Consider the following 20,734-nt stretch of genomic DNA (forward strand, 5'->3'; position numbering starts at 1 on the left):
TTCTCCCCCTCTTTCAGTTTTTAATACAGACTCAAAATCTCTTATTCCCTCTTGTAGACAGAGGTGTTAAAAGGTTTGTCTCAGAGGCGTGTGACATCACTGATGCAGGTCCCAGGCACAGGACACAAGTTCAGGGATGTGGGGCTGCCTCCCCTCCACACCTCCTGCTCCTTCTCATTTGTATTGACCCATTAACATTTCCTGCACGTAGAGTCTCCCTTCCCTCATCCAGCTGCTCTGTGACTTTGCCCCCAACAGCTTCAAAGCTGAGCTAATGAAAAAAAACCCCAAAAAAAAAAAAACTACTGCCAAGAAAAATGAGCCCAAAGGCTTCTTTGCAGGCATTGTTGCTGACTGCTAATGCTCACACTGGCTGGTGAGATCCAGAGCCAAGAATATCCCCTCAACACAAACCAGGCAGGGACCTTCAGGAACACTGGAGGATTTTCCAAAACATAGCAGCTCTCTGCTTTTGCTATAAATAGTCATCACAAGCCAAGTTTATCAGCATAACAAACCTCCAAGAGGAATAAGAGCTGTGTGTGAAAGAAGGAGCCTGTCTCAGGGACACAAAGGAGCAATTGTGCAGAGCTCTGGTTAATTTTATTGTATAAACACCTAATCCTTCCCACCTTGCTCCTAAGGTCAGATAGTCCTTGCTAGGAAAGAAGGAACAAGGGATGTTTATCCATGTAAAACCTATGTCCTGGACACAGAGCAAGAGCTTGCAATGACCACATGCACAGATGTACTGACATTCGTGCCTGACAGCAACTGCAACCCATTTCCCATTCATTCCCACCAGAATCTCACACCACAGCCCTGCTAAGGGGAAAGTGGCAGTGGCTGCAGACATTACAAACTGCAAGGAGTTCACTGAGCTGTCTTTGCCAGTAAAATGAGCTCAGCCCTTTCCCTTCCCAAATCATGAACTCTCAGGCCAGAATTTCTCTGGCAAAAGGGGTAAAAAATAATCAACAGGGCAGGGAGTATGACCAGGCATTGATGGCTGCTGGGACTCGTTGGGAAGAACCAAACTGCTCCAGCTGTGCCAGTGAGACAGAGCAAAAGGAAGGGAGCAGTGCAGCTCCAGCAAAGGAAGACAGAGATGGTATCGAGCCGTTCTAATTCGTGGAAGATGCCGGTGAGCCCCTCATTTCCATGTGGTTACTATGGATCTGGGATGAACACTGCCAGATGGTGGGACACATATTTCAATGGAATAGTAAGGGAACATACAGATAAGCTGCCTCCTATTTCTGCTACAGCTGTAGAATTTATTATGTATCTCCCTTTGACTGCAGCGTGTCATGGGAGTGGGAGGATTCAAAGATTTAGTCACAAATAATGTGTGGAGAGAGGTAAGTTATGTTCATCTGGTCTGACTTCTGCATAAACAGAGCCGTTTGACTTCACCCAATGTTACCTGCACAATCCAGTATTTCTGATTCTAAAATGGCAACATTTTAGGAAGTTTCAAGGGATAAGACCCCTTGTGAGAGGTGTTGCAACAGTTAACTAAACCCAACTGGCAAAACTCCTCTTAGAATTTACTCTAGACAGCATAATCCAGGTCACACATATCCGTCTGAGCTCCAGGCTCTAACCTGAACTGTTTAAAAGTGAGGATAAGGAGTTGAAATGAGGCAACATTAAAGGTTTTTCCTCTACACTAAAAATCTCAGCATCAAAATAATTCCTGCTTATGAAGGCAAAATAGCAGCAATCAGAACAAATGAAAAAGCTCCTTCCCAGAGAAACATAAAAATTTAAGAAGTGGGTGAGAGAAGACAGTTAACCTGGTAAAACTCTGGCCAGCACAATGATCTATTTCAGATTCAATATTGAACATATGTCAACTCCAGAGAGCCAAGTTCAGACAATTTAAGGAATTACAAAGAGACTAAGAGCTCTGACAAGCAAGCTGTTAAACCTTTCTGAGGTGCTTTAAGACCTCAACCAGCTGTACATCGTTTCCATCCTAGCCCATTCCTACGGGAGTAGGAAGGAGTAGAAAGAGTAGAGAAGTCTGCATGGCTTCAGGTGTTGTATTTATGGTGACTGTGAGTTTGCATGGGAGTTTTGTGATTTCTTATTATTATGCAATATAGGAGTGTGCAATGTAATGTGCAGACAACTCACAAAGATAATAGTTTATGATTTATCAGAACCATGAGCATTATTAACTAAAACCCAGAGTGATATTCAACCCTGTGCAGTATTAGTTGCACTACCATCATAAAGTCTATTAAAAGCTCAATAAACCCATACCATGCTCTGCACTGCCATTTGGTCCCAGAAAACAGGTCTACTATGTGCTATCTAAGATAATTTTTTTAATTATTTATGTTTCTGGAGTGAGTCAAGGCTGGGAAGAATTCTCCCTCTCAGTATACCACAGATGATTCACTGAGGTTTGCTAATCATATCTGCACTGGCCATGGGCAGAGCAGGGCCATCACCCACAGGGACTCCAGGCTCTTCCAGCATGACATTTTCTGGGCTATCTAAGGAAAAGCCTCCCCTGTGCCAAGTGGGTACCCAAAGAAAGAGGCAGCCTTACTGGTAGTGGTGTCCTTCACAAACAGGTTAATCATGTGGCTCAGGGGTGGTCTCCTCTTGGTGATGGATGAAAGCTTCCCCAGGATGGTTTCCTTAACCATCTCATCACTTGGCAAGCGGTACAAAGCCAAATAGTTCTCCTGCTTGAAAAGATCTTTAGCACCTGGTGTGAAACCTGAAACATGAACACAAGAAGGAGGAAAATTAGGCTCTAATCAATGCAAAAGAAAAGACCCTTCTCCTGCTTCTGTGCCACCCACTTTGTGCTCATTCTGACACCTCCCCAGCAACTGGCAGGTGAGCTGTGCTCATTGTGCATCACGTAAATATGGCTCAAGATCTAGGATGAAAAACACTCAAAAGGACTAGATTAGTAATTACAGTGTCCATGCTCTTGTTCACTGAAGAGAGTAACTGTGACATTGCAGGACAGGCACAGAAATGAGTTCAAGTTCCCAGGTTTTAATCCTAGTGTTACCTCTAACCTCTTACATCCCCTATGACTCCATTTTCCCATCTATAGCTGAGGTACACCATTTATCCCCAAACTCCTTGTAAAGCCCTACTGTAAAGACAGGACAGGTATCTGTTCATTAGCAGGTATTTTTGTCTCCTGATGAGACTGGCAGACTCACACCAGAAGAATAAGAAGCCGAGCCAGGGCTGGCTGGCACTGTGCTTGATGACATTTGTTCCTTGGATAGCGCTGACAACGTCAGAACTTGCCAAAAGCCATCTCTTTAATAAACTCTTTTGGCAACCAAACAACAACAGAGTCAGCTCTGAATTTCCACCTCCTCAGCAAACAGGACTGGGGAAATATTCTTGTGCTCTCTAAGGATTAAGTGTCTATTGACAGCTCTGATTTCTCTGTGTCTGCTCATCCAGTTCCTCCTCACCTATCAGCCTGGCAAGCTCACAGAGGCCCCAGGGCACGTGGACAGGCAGCACAGCATTGTGAGTCTCCTGCAGGGCGATGTTGCAGAGGTGGTCGGAGAAGCGGCACAGCCGCTCGGTCACGCCGGCGTTGCACAGGTTGAGCAGCACGTTCAGGCCCAGAGGCTTGAGGGAATTCAGGTGCATGTGCCAGTTGGAGTCATCAAACTGGATGCAGGAGGGGTTCTGCTGGTCTTGGGACAGGCTGAGCATCTCCAGGTGGTAGTCACACACAAAGTCTTCAGCCTCACAAGCCAACACCTCGCTGTCCCCAACAACCTGGTCCAACAGGCAGAGAAATTCTAATTGGTTACAATGAATACAGCTTGAGCCTAGAATCCTGCAGGGATCCCAGCTAAATTGCCCAAAAGGGGGTACTCTGTGTGTTTGAGTCGGTGTTACAGCTTCACAAAAGCCTACTTGTGTGCCCCTCCAGTATGTCTTACCTGAGTATGTTCCTCCTCTCCACCCTCCGTGTCCTTGCTAAAGCTCACGTTAGATCCAGAGGGATGTTTGCTTCTGCTGTTTGGCTTCCGGTGGGCAGAGGCTTCAGGAGCCTTTGGAGCATCACCAGACCAGTTGTTCCTCTCTTGTTCATTGGCCATGTGCACTGTGTCTGCCAAGGGGCCAGAGAGCAAAGCATCTCTTTCATGGGGCTGTGGGAGACCAACAGAGCGAAGGGTGGTGATTCAGTGGTTGAACACAAGGCACTGCTGATTCACCCGCTGCTTTAGGACTCCTGTAGAAAAGGATCCTTCCTGCTTCCTCATCTTTTAAGCAAAGAATTATGGCACAGGACTTCTCTACAAGGCCCCTCTATAATATCACATTGTGTGTCAGTCAAACTATGATTGCAGCCAACACACTACATTATGGATTATGGATCACTCACCTCATCTTCCATCTCAGGATGGCAGAAGGACCGTGTGGAGAGCTCATCAGTCAGATCTTCGTGGCTGTCATGAGGTGGTTCCACCTTCCCACTGAAGAACAGAACAGTCTCTGGGCTGGGGTTTGGCCAGGAAAGAATCCCCTGCTTGTCTACACAGCAGAGCACCTAGAACATCCCACAACACCCCCAAGAAAGCAAAATCTTAGTGAAGACATGTCTCAATGTTCATGCTTAGTTGTAAATATCATTACTTCATTAAACACATGGGAGGATAGACAAGTCTCTCCTTCATCAACTTTCTCTCTTAAAAAACTGCACCTAATAACACTCCAAGAAATCCAAGAATTCCTTGCTCTAACAAGATTGATGGGTTGTTTAACACCAATTTTACTTCAGCATATTACAAACTAGGCATGAAGACCAAGGGAAGGAAGCAACTACTCAACCTATTTCACCAGCTACTACCGTACCAGGACCCAAACCAGCTGATTCTTGCACAGGAATCAAGAGGGCAATTTGACCAGAACCAGAGCTGGAAAATACAGACATCCTGTCAGATGTCACAGAGTATCTCAAACCATTGTTTTAGCCTGTAAATGTGCTTGGACATGACAGGACAGTTATAAACTCTTCTACAAAGACAGGTGCCTGAAGGGTTTCTAATTCCAACACAGTGAACTGACTGCAAACAGTCTGTGCTCAGGGAAGGACGACATGAACAATGGAAATGAAGCATCCTCACAGGGCTCCTCTTTCTGACAACCCAGCAATACTCACAGTGACAGATCCCAGACTGTGGAGCAAGCTGGAAGTGAAGCTCAGAGTTGGGGATTTGCCTTTTAGAACACAGAGGAAGTGGCTCCAGATACAGCGTATCATTTCCTGACGAGGGAAGCAGAGGACATCAGCCAATTAGATACCCATTCATTGGAAGATGAAGGGAGAGAAGGAAAAAAGGGAGTATGACATTACCTGCTTCCACTTTCAACACAGGGATACACTGTAAGATAGACATCAGCCTCTGTGGGAACCTGTTACCTGATACAGTGCTGGCGTTCTCAAGGGAAAAGCATTTCTTCCCCTTTCCACTGATTGCTAACAGTCAGTCTGATTGTTGAACTGAGAATTCACTGAAACTACCTCTGTCTATCCAAAAACAGAGAAAGAAATTCTGAAGTGAGCTCATTTTGAGTGAATCAGTTGTCACCTCTTAGTGTTTTTTTCCTGAAGTAATTCAACCCCTCGGATTATGGAGTTTGAGGCCTTTGGTTTCCCACCACCACGTTGCAAATCAGGTAAAGGATGGGGTCCCTGTGGTGAGGTGACTTGCCCAAGCTTAGTTACTGAGGCAGTGACAATGTTGGAAATAAAGCCAAGGTGCCCTGACTACTCCATCATTACAAAGGTATTGTAATGAAACAGAAAGAAGGGGATATTTTGCAAAATTAAAATATCCAGTTGGCACCCTTCATTTTCCACACAAACATGTTTCAGAGGGAGTCTGGATGGCAGCAATCAATCCAAGCACCAGAGCTGCGTGTTTTCCTCTGTGCAATCCTAAAGCCAGCAAAACCAGGATTGAATTACTGTGTTATTTTACCACTTTTTAGCTGTTACTCTGGAATACTGTCACTGCAGAGCACTTCCCCCAAAGCTCCTCAAATCAGTTCTCTGGATCCTAATGATTAGTACAGCAGTAAGCTCAAATGCAAAACAATCCGGAGCTATCACCAAGAAAAAAAAGCTCTTATTTAAACCAGGTTCTCCTAAGCAAAAATGTTACAAAAGAAAAGAAACAGATCTTCTCAACAGGGTAGGTCAGCTGAAATCACTCCTATTTAGTACCTGAAAAACATCTCAGCTAAACGATGAACTGGCAAAGAAAGGCAACAAAACATTCAGCAAAGGAAACAGGTGTGTGTGCACCCATGTGCATTCCTCTGAGCGACTGGGAGCAAGGAAACAGGAACTGACTCCTATAAAATCTAGGGATTTTTAATCACTCCTGGAGTGCATCTGCCTCCTTATGGAAAGGGGAATCTTGATGCCAGATTAGACAGAGAAGTATCTTTCCTCTACCCACCTGTTTAATCTGGATGATGCAATTTATAGAGTGGCCAGAGCAGTTCCTTCCCCAGAAAAAGGGCTCCTGAATGTTTAATTGCCCCAGCTTTGGAAGCACCAGTAATGTGCTTAAGCCTGATAAGGAGCCCATGGAACAGGATCAGACTTTTTAAAAAGCCTGAACATTCCATGGTCCCCTCTGCAGTTTGGTCTCGGTGCTGACCACCATTCCCTCTGGGTTTTAGTTTTGGCTTGAACAAGGTTTTTCTGCTGCAAGCAAAATACTTCCCTTCTTTCAGACACACATCATAAAAAGTTTATTTTACTTCTGCAACAGGCCTTGAAAGAGGTACTGTGTTCAGGACAGAAAACATTGATTTCAAACCATTTGCAATATTCATAAAAACACAACTGGACTCGGTATCGAGGTCACCTCAATCTCTGGTCAGCAGAGCAGTATTTACATGGGGAGGTGGAGGGGAAGGACATGCAACCTGCATGCACAGCAAATTAAAGCAACAAATGAGTGACAACGGACAATTGACACAAGTAAAAAGGGTCTAGCAACAAGCAGGAGATCAGAGAGGAAGGGAAAGGATATCATGAAGTTCTGCAGTGAAGATGGAGGAAAACAATTCATAATAATAGTACCTGAGAAGATACCATCTCTGTGTAGCTGCTGAGAGTGTCCTCTGAAAACTTAGCAAGCTGCAGCAAGAGAAGAGACCAGTTACTATAATTGTGCTCAGAAATGTGCCAGGAGGAACATCCTTCCCTCAGGATGTGCCTTCAGGGAGGAGAAAGCAGGAGTCCTGCTCTGTGGCAATCACTGTACCAAGGCAGACCGATAACTCAACAAAGCAATTAAGCCTTTAATGGACTCTGTCTTTATCTACTTGTGAAGCACAGGCAAAGTGCTTGGTGCTGTACATCACAGAGGAACACACAGTCATTACCTAAATGTCTACAGAGAAAATAATAGCAATTAGACCCAGAGGAGGCTCTTTCTGTGTGGCTATTTTTAGTCAGAAAAAGCCAGGATTGAGTGATCTGACTTTAACTTATATGGGTCAGTTACAGAAAGGGAGCTGGAAGAGGGGTTGGAAAAGCAGGTGCCTGGAACACAATGGACACAGAGGAATGAGGTGATACAAATGGGATGTGGATAGCAAATGAAAAGAAATTACAGCAGGGCACTACAACGGTGCTTGTGGAATTACACTGAGAAATTCACTAACTCGTAAGTTTTGCATCCAGCACAAAGGCATTCCACACTAGGTGTAATTCTGAAAAAGTTTAAATTTAAGTCTATTCATAACCATAAGTGAACATGGCAATTACATTTATATGTAAATAAAACTATAGCCCAAATAATAATGCATATATCTGGCACTTCAAAAAGGATCAGTTTAACAAAGCCAAAAAAAGGCAAGAGAAATCTGTCAGAAATCATTTAAACTGAGAACTACAAAGGATGATTAGGAACTGGTTAAGAATATTTTGTTACAATTTTAAAAAGCAACAATCCCATAGTAAAAGTAAGAGACCAGTTTTGAGTGAAAGTGAAAACAGAAGTAAAAATTAACATAAAAAATAACGAAAAGTATACCAGTAGGTAATTAAAACCAGACCACTGCTTGTTAAAGACGGTGAAATTACAAATGACATTGCAGGCAAGGCAGACATGTTAAATAAATATTGCTATTCCTTATTCAGTGATAAAATCATACCATATGATAACTATGAAATATTTTCCATTCCAACACCAGCTACTGAAAGTAAATATGTTTAAATTAGCAGGTCTGGACAATGACTGTTACTGCTGATTTTGCACAAGGCTTGAACTATGGATTAAGTCCCAGTTCAAATGGAAGTGGTGCCAATGCCCAAAAAGGGAAGGAGAACCATCCAAATTACCACAGGACCCCAGACAGACTTCGATTTCAGACAGAATAACAGAGTGGCTAATATGAGACTCAATTAAAAGAAAAGAAGTGGAATAATACAACCAGTGCCAAACACCACAACTATATGAGCAGCAAATCTCCTCAAATTATTGTGATATCTTTTTTGACAAAATTACAGATTTGACTGATAAAAGTACTGCTTTTGACATAGACCATTTGGTAATTTGACTTGATTCTAAATGTTTGAGTGGTTTTCTAACAAAAATACCAAAGAAATCAGGCCCATAGTAGATATATTAGAAATAGACTATCTCTAAATTGAACAGAAACAGAAATTATTTGCAATAATGTGATACTAGCTCAAGCAGGGACAAATCTGGGTATTTTGTTAATAGCAACTAAAAACAACACATTACTGATAGAGACTGTAAACGACACAAAGTTTGGGCCAGAGTGCAATGTAAAGAGAAAAGACCACTGTCACAGAACAATATGGATTGCTTGGGCAATATGCAAAAACATGTATCTGAACAGGCACAAATCTAAGGCTGTGTATTTAGGTGCAAAAATGAAGGCTGGAGTTACAGGACGAGGACTCTCAGAAAGCAGTAACTGCAGACTATCAGCTGAATAAAGCCTGGCCTTTTAAAGCAGTGGCTAAAAGATCTAATGGGATCCTTTGTTGCACAAACAAGGGAACACAGAGCAGAAAGTCCAAATTATTCTGAAATTTATCAAAAGCACAGCTATTACTGGAATATTTTGTGGGTTTTGAGATTCATAACCCTACAGCGATCCTGAAACAGTGGAGAAAGCTAAGAGGAACACCAAGAGAAAGATTAGAGGTTTGGAAAATATGTTTATAGTGCCTCAAGGTGCTTAAACTGTTAACCAGAGATGGTAAAAGGGAATGTGAGTAGTCACAACAGACCAGAATTTTGATTGACGTGCTCTTTGCTCTTAAATCTAGGAGACAAAAGATGTAAATGTTCCAAAGGCTGGAAATCAGATACTGCAAAAATTCCCACTAATGCAGAATACCCATTTTTAACAGTGAAGGTAAATAGTTACTGAGACAACCTATGAAAGGCAGTACATGTTTTCAAACCGACAGCAAATTCCTTTCTAAAAGGAATGTTGCTGCAGTCCAACTGTAGTAATGCAGCTTGAGGCAGGGGCTTGTTTAGGGGGGCACTGGTTTGTGTCCTTTCAACCAGGCACAAAGGTCACCTCCAGCCTTGAAAAATTGGGAATCCATCAGCTTGAACATGATAGGAAGGGGAAGAAGGTGGAGAAGTGGCCAAGTCGCCACCAAGTAGGCCAAGTGATTGGAGAGGAAAAGGGTCTTACCTGCTACATTTTGAACAGAGAAGAGAGAAGGAAGGAGGGAAATAGAGAGGCCAAGTGACTGCCCTGGTCAGAGGGTGAGTGACCAAGGCACATCACAACAGCTGTTCTGCAGCAGCAAGGATGGAGGATCATGTCTGAGATGCCACAGAAAGAGCTGGCTGGAGAGACAGGGTTGCCTGGACAAGAAAAATGAGAAGAGAGGAAAGAACAAAAGGAAGGTGCAAGTATGAGTGACAGGGCAAATGGGAATGTTGAGAATGATGAAGCAAGGAGGCCAAGGAGCTCTGGCTTTTCCCAGCTGAATAGCAAATTGTGAAGGGAAAGAGGGAGGCTTCAAAAGTACAAACCAAGTGATGCTGAGAATGGGTAGGAAAGGCAAAGTGGAGAAAACACTGAGAAGAGATTCTAAAGGTGCAAATGCTACTGTGGGATGTAACATGTCCTTCCTCCCAGGACACAGGCAGCTTAGTCATGTACAACTAGAGGGAAAATAGAAAACACAGATCCAGGGCCACAGAGGCCAAGGAAGGACAAGGAGGAGGGAGAAACTCTGTCCAAGTAACAGAAATCAGCACAGAAGACAAACATAGCTCAGTGCATCTCATCAGCACTGCCACCAGGACAGAAGAAGGGACACCTCACAGTGCATCCAACTCAGGATCACACCCCATCAGACCACCAAACTCCACTCCCCAAACCAGCACAACCACCAGAAACTGCTCTTACTCCCTGACCTACTCAAAGGCCATGCCTGCAAACAAAGCCCCAGAGTCTCAGGAAAGGACTGTTCAGCCCACAGAACACTGCAGAGGATATGATGTATCACATTCCTTCTCAGTGGCTACGCGTTGCCCAGATATAGCCACCACAGGGCATTTATCTCCCTGTTGACCCCTGTGACAAATGATATTTATCTGACAGAAAGCACATGTCTTGAAGAGTTTTATGGAATCACAAGAGCTTCCTATCACCTTGGGATATCTGTAGAGAGGTTGAAAAAATTAAAGCATCTGTTCAAGAAGTAATGTTGTACTCCAGGGAGAGGGAACAGCTGGGACAAAGATATAACAAGGTTTTATAATTATGAAGACACATCTGCTAAATTCAGTGTGGTCACTTCACAGAGCCTTTTCATCTCCTGCCCTTGTCTCTGCAATGTGGGAGAAACCTACCAGTGAGGTGGATGAGGCCTTGCTCATCTGGGCCAAGACTCTGGCTTCTCCAAAGGCTGTAGCAAGAATCCACAAGACAGGAAAGAGCAATGGAAGGATGGGTAAGACACCATTCACCTGAAAAAAACAATCTGTGATCACCAACAAGCACAGAGAGACAACAAGAAGCAGAATCTCCCACGTGACATCTTTTCCACCACAGTGAAAGGATAAGGATAAAAGGCCAGGGCAGGAAGGAAAGGGACTGGAAGCAGTGCCAAACAGTGCACACCTTAGGGGGGTTTACTGAAGGAGGCCAGGAATCAATCACACCAACTTGCAGCTGTTTTTCCTGCTGAATTTGGTGTAAAACTCTAATGAGTTTAAAGGCAAAGGATATCATATATATAGATATAGATAAATAGATACAGATAATCACATACATGGCAAATGAGAGAGCAAAACACTTAAAGGGAAGTCTATAAGGAATGGCCAGGGAAGTTCTGTTGTCCTCCTCCACTGAATGCTCCTGGACCCAGCATGCTTCCAGGTCCAGGATGCTGCCATAGGATGCTGTCACAGGATGAATTAGGTCACTGAGGGAGGGAATCCATCTTGGTGGTGCTCTGGGGAGGAGGTGTAGTGAAGCTCAGAGCTCTCCTTTACCTGCAGCTGAAGAAGAGTGTACTGCCAGGAAGCAATTCCAGGAGCTTGGAAAATGAAGCGCACGGCGTTGGTTATCAGGAATCCAGCCTGCAATTCAGAGATGACACTGTCACCTGACTACCTGCACTTGCATGGAAGGGGTTTTCAGTGCCTTGTAACATTCTCAGGCCTGGGAAAGTATGAAAAATGTATTTATGATCTGCTGCTGCAGTTCCTCCCTCCACTCTCACGGCTACGTGGCTCAGCATCTCTGAACTGCCCAAGGTACACACAGAGTCAGCTGCATGAGTGAGCCTGGCCACAACTTCCTGTTGATGGCAGCAAATTCTTCACCTTTATTGACAACACATGGCTATTCTCAAGGACAAAGGCTTGGAATGAGACCCACCAGCACGATAGGGACGGCATATTTCAGCATCACTGACTGTACAGTGAACCTCTCATTATCCAGGGCTGTCACAGGCCGTGACAGAGCCATTTCCAGGCACCACCTAAAAAACAGAAAACAGCCTGAAATTTCAGCAGCTAAGACCCTAACCCTTCACTTTCCTTGGATATAAACCTCCTAGCAGACCTGATTAGAACACTGTGCTCAGCCTATGCTATGAGGGATGGCTGTCAAAAGAGAAGCCAACATCCACAATAAGAGTGTGGCACTTGCCATGGTACATTTTCAGTGTTGTCAAGCAAACTCCTCAGGACCCCTCACCTGCTTAACAGGAAGGCACCAACAAGGACATAGACAGCTGGGCAGGCACTGTGCCCTGCATTTAACCCACCTGACATTATCAATTATTGGGGTCTTCAACACACGGAAGAGACGATAGAGCTGAGGGTTCTGAGGTCCCTTCTTCACTTCTCCCCTTGGGGAGGGCGGGGGTGAGAAGGGTGGAAATAGATCTCCAGGCTCCAGAACTATGTGCTCATCATCCTAGAGAAAAGGTCAGAGGCTTGTGTTCAAGCACATCCGGTTATTTCATGAGAATTGGCATTTGGAGTGAAATCAAACCCACCAAAGGTACATTTCAAGCTTTAAACTTTTTCCATCCTTCTTCAAACAGTAAAATCTTTGTATAGATCTTGTAAGTGATTAGTTAATTTACTTCTACCCCAGGTATTTTATATTACCTTCTTTTATAATAAATCAGTAGTAAGGAGAAGGTCAAAGCAGACAAACTTTATTTCTGCACATAAAAAGCAGGATAACGGATGGGGTTTGTATGTCACATTATCCTACTGGATAGATTCACTCCACTTATATTTAGCAGCACATTACATTTTCCCCTTGACCTGGGAGAGGAGGAAACACAGTGCTTTTGTATAACATTAGTGTCTCCTGTCCAGTGGGTTTGGGAGTTCATGGAGAAGATGCAGCCTGGCTAACTATGAGCCATCCTTGACTGAACTGGAATTTCAAGCTATTTTCAAGGTCAGAAGAAACCAAATACTCCCATAACCTGTACTCTGGGAATTAAGAGTATTAGCAAGAAAAACCTGGGAAATATATTGTTACAGGCCAGGGAAATTAGACAAGCAAGTTACCTTAATCCCTCTCAGAGAAGCAAATGACTCCTGGCCTGGCCTCAAAGCAACAACATCTCCTTCTACCAAGAGGCTCACGGGCAGGTTGACAAGATGCCCATCCCTGTAGGCCCAGTGAAGGGACCAGGATGGGGCATAAGGCATGTGAAGGTCAGGGTACATGGAATCTGACCATTTCACCTCTTTGCCAAGTGTATCTGAAAGCACAAAGTGTGAAAGAATGAAGTGGCAGCAATTCTGGATTTTACATCCTGCAGTGGGCTATAGGTCCCCCAGTGCTAAGCTCAGCCCATTCCCATGATCTTTTATCATCTCTCTCTTCCTCTGTGATGGCTTTTCCCTTCTCTCTCCACCCAGTATTAGCAACTGAACAGTCAATTAAAACCCTGTGCAACAGAAAAGCTAAAGGCTGTCCTTGAAACTGCCCCACTGGCATGAATTGCCCCCTCAGGTCCCAAAGCACCCATTGAGACGATGCTCATGCACAGCAATTTATTTCCTTCTGCTCTGTGTTGTGGTACAACCCCATGTGTTCTCCCCCCATCATCTGCTCAAGGCAGATATTTTTATAAGGATGTTAGGATTCGAATTACTCCAAAGCACAGCCATAACAGACGCCCACCTGGTAGCACACAGCTTGGAAGCACATGGCCACATGACAGCTCAAAATAATTATTTTACAGGACAGGCATGAGGAGAACACACTTCCCACAGCCTGTTTCCGTGCAACACAGGGGAAGGTTAGCAAGCTTAATTAGGAATGCATGTGATCAGGTTTGGGGAAAGATTCAATGGGAGGAAAACAAAGTGCAAATGGGACAGATGAAGGCGACCTCACCGTTTATCTTATCAACGATGGTTTGAAGCCTCCTCTCCACCTCTCTGCACTTCAGCCTCTCTTGACGCCCGATCATGAGGAGATCCAAGAGGAGCAGGAGGAAGAGTGCCAGTGCATTGACTATCTCAGCACCTTGGCTTCACACAGCAAAACAGGAGGAAGCAGAAAGCAGATGAGGTTTGAGTAAACGAGCAGAATACACTGCCAGACACCCACAGAGATAAACACACAACTGCCTGGTTGTTTATTCCCACATCTCACAGATTTATGGCTCAAAAAGAAATGCATGATCACACTTCTTCTTTAGGATAATGACACCAGAGAGGTCTGAAAGGACCCATCTCAATTAAGAAATACTTTACAAATATGGTCAAGGCATGTATGGCACAGTAACTTCTCTCATCAGCCACTAAATTCTCTGGTTTCAAAATACTTCCTAACTATTATAATGCCCTAGGAGTTTTAAAGATCTAGGAATGCTGTAGAAAAAAAACCCCTCAGTCTCTCCATAGGACACTCCCTGGGTCTATTAGAAGTAAAATTAAGCTGGCTGAAGTTCTGTGGAAGGGAATGATAGGGAATTACCAGTGTGAGTATGCTGATATCAAGACATCCAGACAGAATGAGGGACAACACTTAACGTCAACCATATACAGTACTAAGATGATATAAAACTAGCAGCTTGCTTCAGTTAAGCAGCACAGGAAGCTTTGCTCACCTCCCCTGTGGCTGGCTCCCATAGCAGCACAGCAGCAACAGCACTGCCAGCAGCATTAGAGACGCACCAGGCCAGTGGAAACAGGAGCAGCGGTTACCATGGTACAGAAAACTGCTCCTCCACACCTCCTGCAAAGGGAGAGCAGCAGACAGTCAGCACTCATGGAACACAGAGCCAGACGTTTGGAAAAGCAGAGTGAGAAAGGGTGAAGGCAGCAGCTGGTGCTCCAGGGAGAACAGAACTTTGCCAAACCCCTGAACATGACACAGAGCATCCCAGATCCATTGTGTGAATCCTACAGCACCAGTGGATGCTCAGCTGGTGAGTCTGAGTGAACACTCTGCTTTTCTCTTGATTGGAAGAATGAAAAGGCTTCTGTGCCAGGCTGTCCCATTGTCACTGACCAACCAAGGAACACTTTTAAGCACTGTGCATAAACACTGGCACTTTGTATTCAACACACACGCCAGGCAAACACGGTGGACAAGGGGAGACTGTTAAGCTTCACAGCTCTTTATCTCCACCTGTGATGGACCCTCTAAGCTCACTGCCCTTGGTGACTCTTGAAGTCCTTAGATCCTTCACATGGCAAGAGGCATCTTCCCAAAACTCTGGCATCCAGGAGAGAAGTGCTGACAGAAGCACACCCTTAGACAGATTCCTTGCTTTGTTCCCAAGGACTTTAGCAGTTCTACACCTGGACACTCTGCAGCTGCACTCTGGAGGGGAACGCAGCCAACTTCTGTTTAACCCTCATCTTTACTTTGAGAAGGGGAGACCGAGTGCCCAACTTGTGCTGTTTGGTGCCTCACCTTCCACGAAGTCCCTTTTTTCCGTTCCTTCTGATGCCCCTCCAGCAGTGCTGACAATTGGTCTCTCAGGATCGTGAGGGCTTTCTTTGTGGTAAGGCCCAAACTTGAGGTCATCTCATCCTGAGGTGCCAGAAAAATAAACTGGTTAGTGCTTCCCTATTTTCCTTTTAGGCTTTCTCCTGGTGGCTGACAGAGCAGCTGACGGTGAATGCCCTGTACTCAGCAGCAGCAGCCTGATTCTCTGTTTTCCTGAAATCATCTTCCCTCCTGTGAACTTTAGACTGCTGGCTGGAATTAGAGCACTTAGACAGTATCAGGTAAACAAACCAGTCCTGACTGTGCTGATAAATACTTTATCAAAGAACAATACTAAGTAATTTCTGTGAAACAAGATCTAATCGGTAGAGGCTGAGGACAATACAAACAGAGATTATGCAGGCTTGAACTGGTGTCAGCTTGTAGAGAGAACAGAACACAGTTATGGTAGAATTTTAATGATACAGGATGAATTTGTTAACAATACTAACAACTAAGTAGTAGAGTATCAGCAATTCAAAACAAGAGTGGTCCAATTTCCACAGCTGCTCACTACAGATTTTTATTTGTGAGCCAGGCCTCTTTGGCTACTTTGACGCAGAAGCTCCCAGATTTAAGTGCTAGGCTGTGGGTCAGTTCAGGACCAGACATGACCCCGCCATCAACTCCTCCTTTTACAAGAGCAAACACCGGAGTTTTAAGTGCTGAGCTGCAAGAGAGATATCTGGACTTGCAGGAAGCACAGAGTTCACAGCACCTCTCCCTCAGCACTCAGTAAAGAGGCAGCAGTCCCAAAGGACACATCCCAGGAGTGTGTCATATGGAAAACACCACCATAAGATGCTGATAACAACAAAGTGGGGTAAACACTCGCCTTTCTGGGTCAGGAGCATGAGCACTTTCCTTTCTTTCAAATCACAGATTGCAGTGAGGTACTGTGGGCACCATATCACTGACAGCAAATCAACAGGGAACAGCACATTGGCGTCCATGAGAGGGCTGCAGCAGGGAACTGGTAAATAAAAGTTCTCATGGGCATTTCATGTTTCAATACAAACACATTGAGCATGTACAGCACATAGTGTATCCTGCATGTTGGAAATGTTCAGGTGTGTCATACTGTGCACAGAATACAGAACTACTGAATGCAAACCAGCAGGAAGTTTGTCCCTCCTGTCCCCACCAGTGTGATACAGCCCAGAGCTCAGGCAGGAGCTGCAGCTCTTCCTGCTCTTGTAGCTCTTCCCAGCCCTGCCAAACTCACCATGCTCTCAAACCGCAGCAGTTCTGCTCCTCAGGAGCTGCTTGCACACACCCAGCTCTGCAAGTGCAGCTTGGCTCTGATCTTTTCTTCCTGTTCCTTAACTGCATGGTTTTGTGATGAACATTTACTGGAAACTAATCTTGGACTTCAGACTCATTTGCACTGATGGTCCAATCCAAAACTGTAAAGCAGTGTTGAGGAATAGCACAAAAATTCTCTTTAAAATACCATCTACCACACACACACACTCTCCCCACCTATCAGGGACAACCTGAAACAGCAAATTCTGTCCAGGCAGAGTCCAGCAATGCTGCTTTAGCTGCACTTTTACAGAACTAAAAATAATCCTGCTGCAGTTCTCATTCTCTGTGTCAGTTTTAGGAATAGAGGAAGCTGTTCTGTGTTGTTCTTGGAAGCAGCCCAGGTAACATCAGCACAGGACTAAACGTAGGAGTCTCTCAAAGACTCCCAGAGGAGAAGATGGCAGTGGAGCTGGCACCAGCCATGCTGCTGCACCATGGAGTGCTGGAAACAACAGTGTCTGAGAACAACACCAAGCAAGGAACAATCAGGCTTCTCTCTCTTGTCTGGCTGCTGCCTGTTTGGGGCAGAGCAAGGCACCCACAGAAATATAAATCCTCTCCAACATGGGGAAAGCAGACAGATAAATAAAACACACAGAACAGAAGGCAGAAAAAATAAGAGGGATTTGAACTGAAAAGCAAAGTCTGCTTAGCCACTGAGCTGGTTCCAATGGCCACATCAGAAGCTACAGAAGAAATGAGAGGAAAGCTGCACTTAATGCCAACCTCTACTACAGCCATACAGTGCCTGGAAAGAGAAACTGCCACAGCACAGCAGGCAGCAAGCACAAAAAGGCAGCAAATCCAGAGGTAATCAAAAAAGGTTCCTGAAACACCTGCACACCTGCTCCAGACTTTACACAGGAGTTACTGGTTTGGCACAGTGTCAGTCAAGATAAGGGCAGCCACAAAGAATGTGGCTGTAGCAAGTGACAAAGGACAAGTGCAGTGTGGCAGGGCTGGGGAAGAGGAAGGGCAGGAAGGGCAGGAATTGTTAAACACCCATCCTGACACTCAGAACATGGAGTATTTGGCAAAGGAGGCAGAGCCAGTCTGGTAAACAAACACTCTAATACTGTGAGTGAGGACTGCTGGGGGCACTCGGGTAACTTGCTGTGGGTGAGCATCAAGGGCAAGAGCCTGGGACCCAAGTGAAAGGGACAGGCAAGAAGAGCCACCCTGAGCTCCCAGCAAGGGGCAGCTCCAGGTTTTCACAACAAGAGCTGCCCTGCTAAGTCATCAACTGCTAATGAGGCATTTTTCAAATGCCCTGAAGTAAACCTTTGTATATGGCAAACCCAGGCGCTCTGAAACTGTCCCAGAGGGATCTTTCCAGCCTTTCATCAGCTGCAAGTGCTCTTCCTGCCACAAACCAGGAAGTGAGCACCCCAGGGTGAAGAAGCCATTCACAGGAGGTGTCAGTTCATTAATAAAAAAACCTCAACATTCACATCTTTGCTTTGGAAAGTTACATTCAAAGAGAAATCTGCAAATTTTCCGGTCCAAACAGAAACAGCAAGATACCTTCCCACCCAGCTGCCTTAGCATAGCGTTTCCTGTAAAGAACAACAAAGAAAGAGCAGACAGTAAATTCCAGGTTACAGTGAAAACAAACCCCTGATGGGTATCAGGAGGCATTTTAAAAGGCTGTACTTTCCTTTTGCCTGGGCCTAAAGGCAAAAAGTCCTAAGGAGAAAATGAGCAGTTGCTTCCTCCTTTGCCCCAGAGAGCACAGGAACCTCTAAGTGCACTTAGGGCTCCTCTGGAGCTGACCCCTGCCCTGGCCATCCCAGCCTCAGTGTGATGAGAGAGGCTGGAGCCAGGTAAAAATGGGATGATTGCATCCTTCTGCTTTGGGATGATACCAGGGCTCTCAGGAGTTGTGATCTGTGGGATGGCTGTTAAAGAAAAAACAGTGCAGGACATTTCCTTTGAGAGTGTGATTTTATTTTCTAGAGGCAATGAATGTGCTGAGGTGTGGACTGGATGGAAACATGAAAAGATGTGTGAATTTCTCCACTCGTAGTAAATATTCTACATGTTAAATTACTGGTTAGCTTGCCTGAAAACATTAGGGAAAGGGAACCTGACAGAGATCTTGCAAATGCCCAGGTTTAGGAGCTGGTTTGGCTCTTCAGGAAGGAAACAAGAAGCAGCTCAGAGGCAGGAGATGAGGAATCACAGAATCTGTAGGCTTTTCTTTGCCTTGTCCTTTCAGCTGAGCCTCCATAGTCTGACAGGGGTAAATCAGTTGTCAAATACCGAGGAGTTTGTTTAAATCCATAGCCTTGTCTGGCTCATGGCAAATAGGTTCTCTTTGCCTTCCTCAGGGGTTGCAGGAGCATTTTCAGGCTGATAGGTAGGAAAAGTGTGGTTATTTTCTGATTTTTCCTCCCACAACGTGAAGTTGTTCCCGAGCAACACCACCCCCCCATGTCTGCTTCCTGCAGCCCACCTTCATCCTCACACAAATTCACCACTGAGCTCTCTTCCTAAAATTCCCATCTTGTTCTTTTACACATAGAACTGCTTAAGATTACCTTAAAAGTTTATCAGCTATCTCACATTCTCTGCTATCTGATGAAAGACAGAGGTCTTGCAGCTTCCTTCCAGAGGAACAAAGAAGTAGAGCCCAGAATGTGTACAGAGAAATGGACACAAAATACTAGTATATTTAAGTCCTCTTATATTTTCCCACAGCCATTACACATCCATAGTAGCATATTTATTTGTTGTACCAGTAAATGTTGATATAATATGTGCCAAATATTTTTTTTAATAATACTGGAACACAAATATGTTCCTTGCTTTCCAGAGCAAAGTGGGTTGAATCATCCTCCATCCTCTGTGGATTCAGTCTCTTGCAGAATAAGGGCTTCTCACCAAGATTGCTGTATACTTGAATGTAACTGCCTTTACAAAGACTGTTTAAACAAGTAAGTGAACAGAATGCAAAATATTTGCTACAAGTTTCAATTCTCATAGATTGCAGATCCACCCCTCTGATTGAGAGTGGTGGAAAACCCCTGCAAGGCAGTTGTCAGACTGTTTCCCTCTTTCCAGGCTGCACTCACTAGGTTCCTTTTATAACACCTCTACTCAATTGCTTTTCAGATCTGAACAGTTGGAGGTGGGAAACTGGGCAGCAGAATGTTCTTCCTTTTTCTGAGAGCTATTTTGCATTCCTTAGCAGAAAAAGAAGGCAGTTTTTAATTTAACAATGACACTTTGCAGGCGAATAATCTACTACAGGGATTACACCTCCTGAAATGTAAGCATTATTCACAGGTTCAAAACCACACAATAAGGAGTAACTCCACCAAATACATTTGCATTTATTACTGTAAGACCAATTCTTATTTAGGATAAGTCACAATATGACACAAAGTCGGGTTTTTGGGTCTGATCAGAGAGGATGACAGACATCAAATACATGACAGCACACAATTTCTTGGGGTAGCATTTCATACAGCAGCCTAGTGCTAGAGAGGGATTTATTCTTGTTCAACAGCAAATCACACATCAGGATGCTACAGCTCCTGTACACCTGCAGCTGCTGATTTAGTGCTTGGACTGCCTGAAATGGCTCATCCCTGCTTCAGAGTGACACAGATGGAACCAGCAGAGCCAATGCATCAGTCCCTCTGGGCACAAATTTCCCTTTATTACCCCATCCTTGGTCCCAATCTTGCTTTCTGTCTTTCTTGGTGCTCTCTTGGCTACTTTTCCTAAGAGATCAGATCCCTGAGTCCAAGCAAGAACGCTTCTCTAGTGACCCAGGCTACATCAATCATCCCCCCTGACAGATTCCTACTCCATGGGATGAACTTTTGATTAAGATTCTGGACTGTCAGGACAGCTGGATTCTCTAATTCATTCTGTCACTGGTTTCTGCATGACAGTGGGAAAATCA

General features: G+C 44.6%; 1 protein-coding gene across 5 annotated transcripts in view; it reads right to left on the reverse strand.

Moving 5' to 3' along the window:
• TMEM94 (transmembrane protein 94) overlaps positions 1 to 20,734 on the reverse strand; it is a 49,061-nt gene that overhangs the window by 13,984 nt on the left and 14,343 nt on the right. For 2 of the 5 annotated variants that reach the window (XM_039562491.1, XM_010407499.4), the window contains 14 exons: positions 15,439 to 15,558; positions 14,627 to 14,754; positions 13,909 to 14,045; positions 13,071 to 13,267; positions 12,308 to 12,459; positions 11,917 to 12,019; positions 11,529 to 11,615; positions 10,884 to 11,000; positions 7,106 to 7,162; positions 5,168 to 5,272; positions 4,391 to 4,555; positions 3,945 to 4,154; positions 3,462 to 3,777; positions 2,564 to 2,737 (listed from right to left, as the gene is read on the reverse strand). In XM_039562491.1, the coding sequence (XP_039418425.1) occupies positions 2,564 to 2,737; positions 3,462 to 3,777; positions 3,945 to 4,154; positions 4,391 to 4,555; positions 5,168 to 5,272; positions 7,106 to 7,162; positions 10,884 to 11,000; positions 11,529 to 11,615; positions 11,917 to 12,019; positions 12,308 to 12,459; positions 13,071 to 13,267; positions 13,909 to 14,045; positions 14,627 to 14,754; positions 15,439 to 15,558 (2,068 nt within the window). Of the gene's footprint in view, positions 1 to 2,563; positions 2,738 to 3,461; positions 3,778 to 3,944; positions 4,155 to 4,390; positions 4,556 to 5,167; positions 5,273 to 7,105; positions 7,163 to 10,883; positions 11,001 to 11,528; positions 11,616 to 11,916; positions 12,020 to 12,307; positions 12,460 to 13,070; positions 13,268 to 13,908; positions 14,046 to 14,626; positions 14,755 to 15,438; positions 15,559 to 16,738; positions 16,920 to 20,734 lie in introns of those variants that run through there. The other 3 variants (XM_039562492.1, XM_010407502.4, XM_019290686.2) reach the window with 3 other exon arrangements.

This window comes from Corvus cornix, chromosome 18, assembly GCF_000738735.6.
Source record: "Corvus cornix cornix isolate S_Up_H32 chromosome 18, ASM73873v5, whole genome shotgun sequence".
NCBI classification, from domain to species: domain Eukaryota; kingdom Metazoa; phylum Chordata; class Aves; order Passeriformes; family Corvidae; genus Corvus; species Corvus cornix.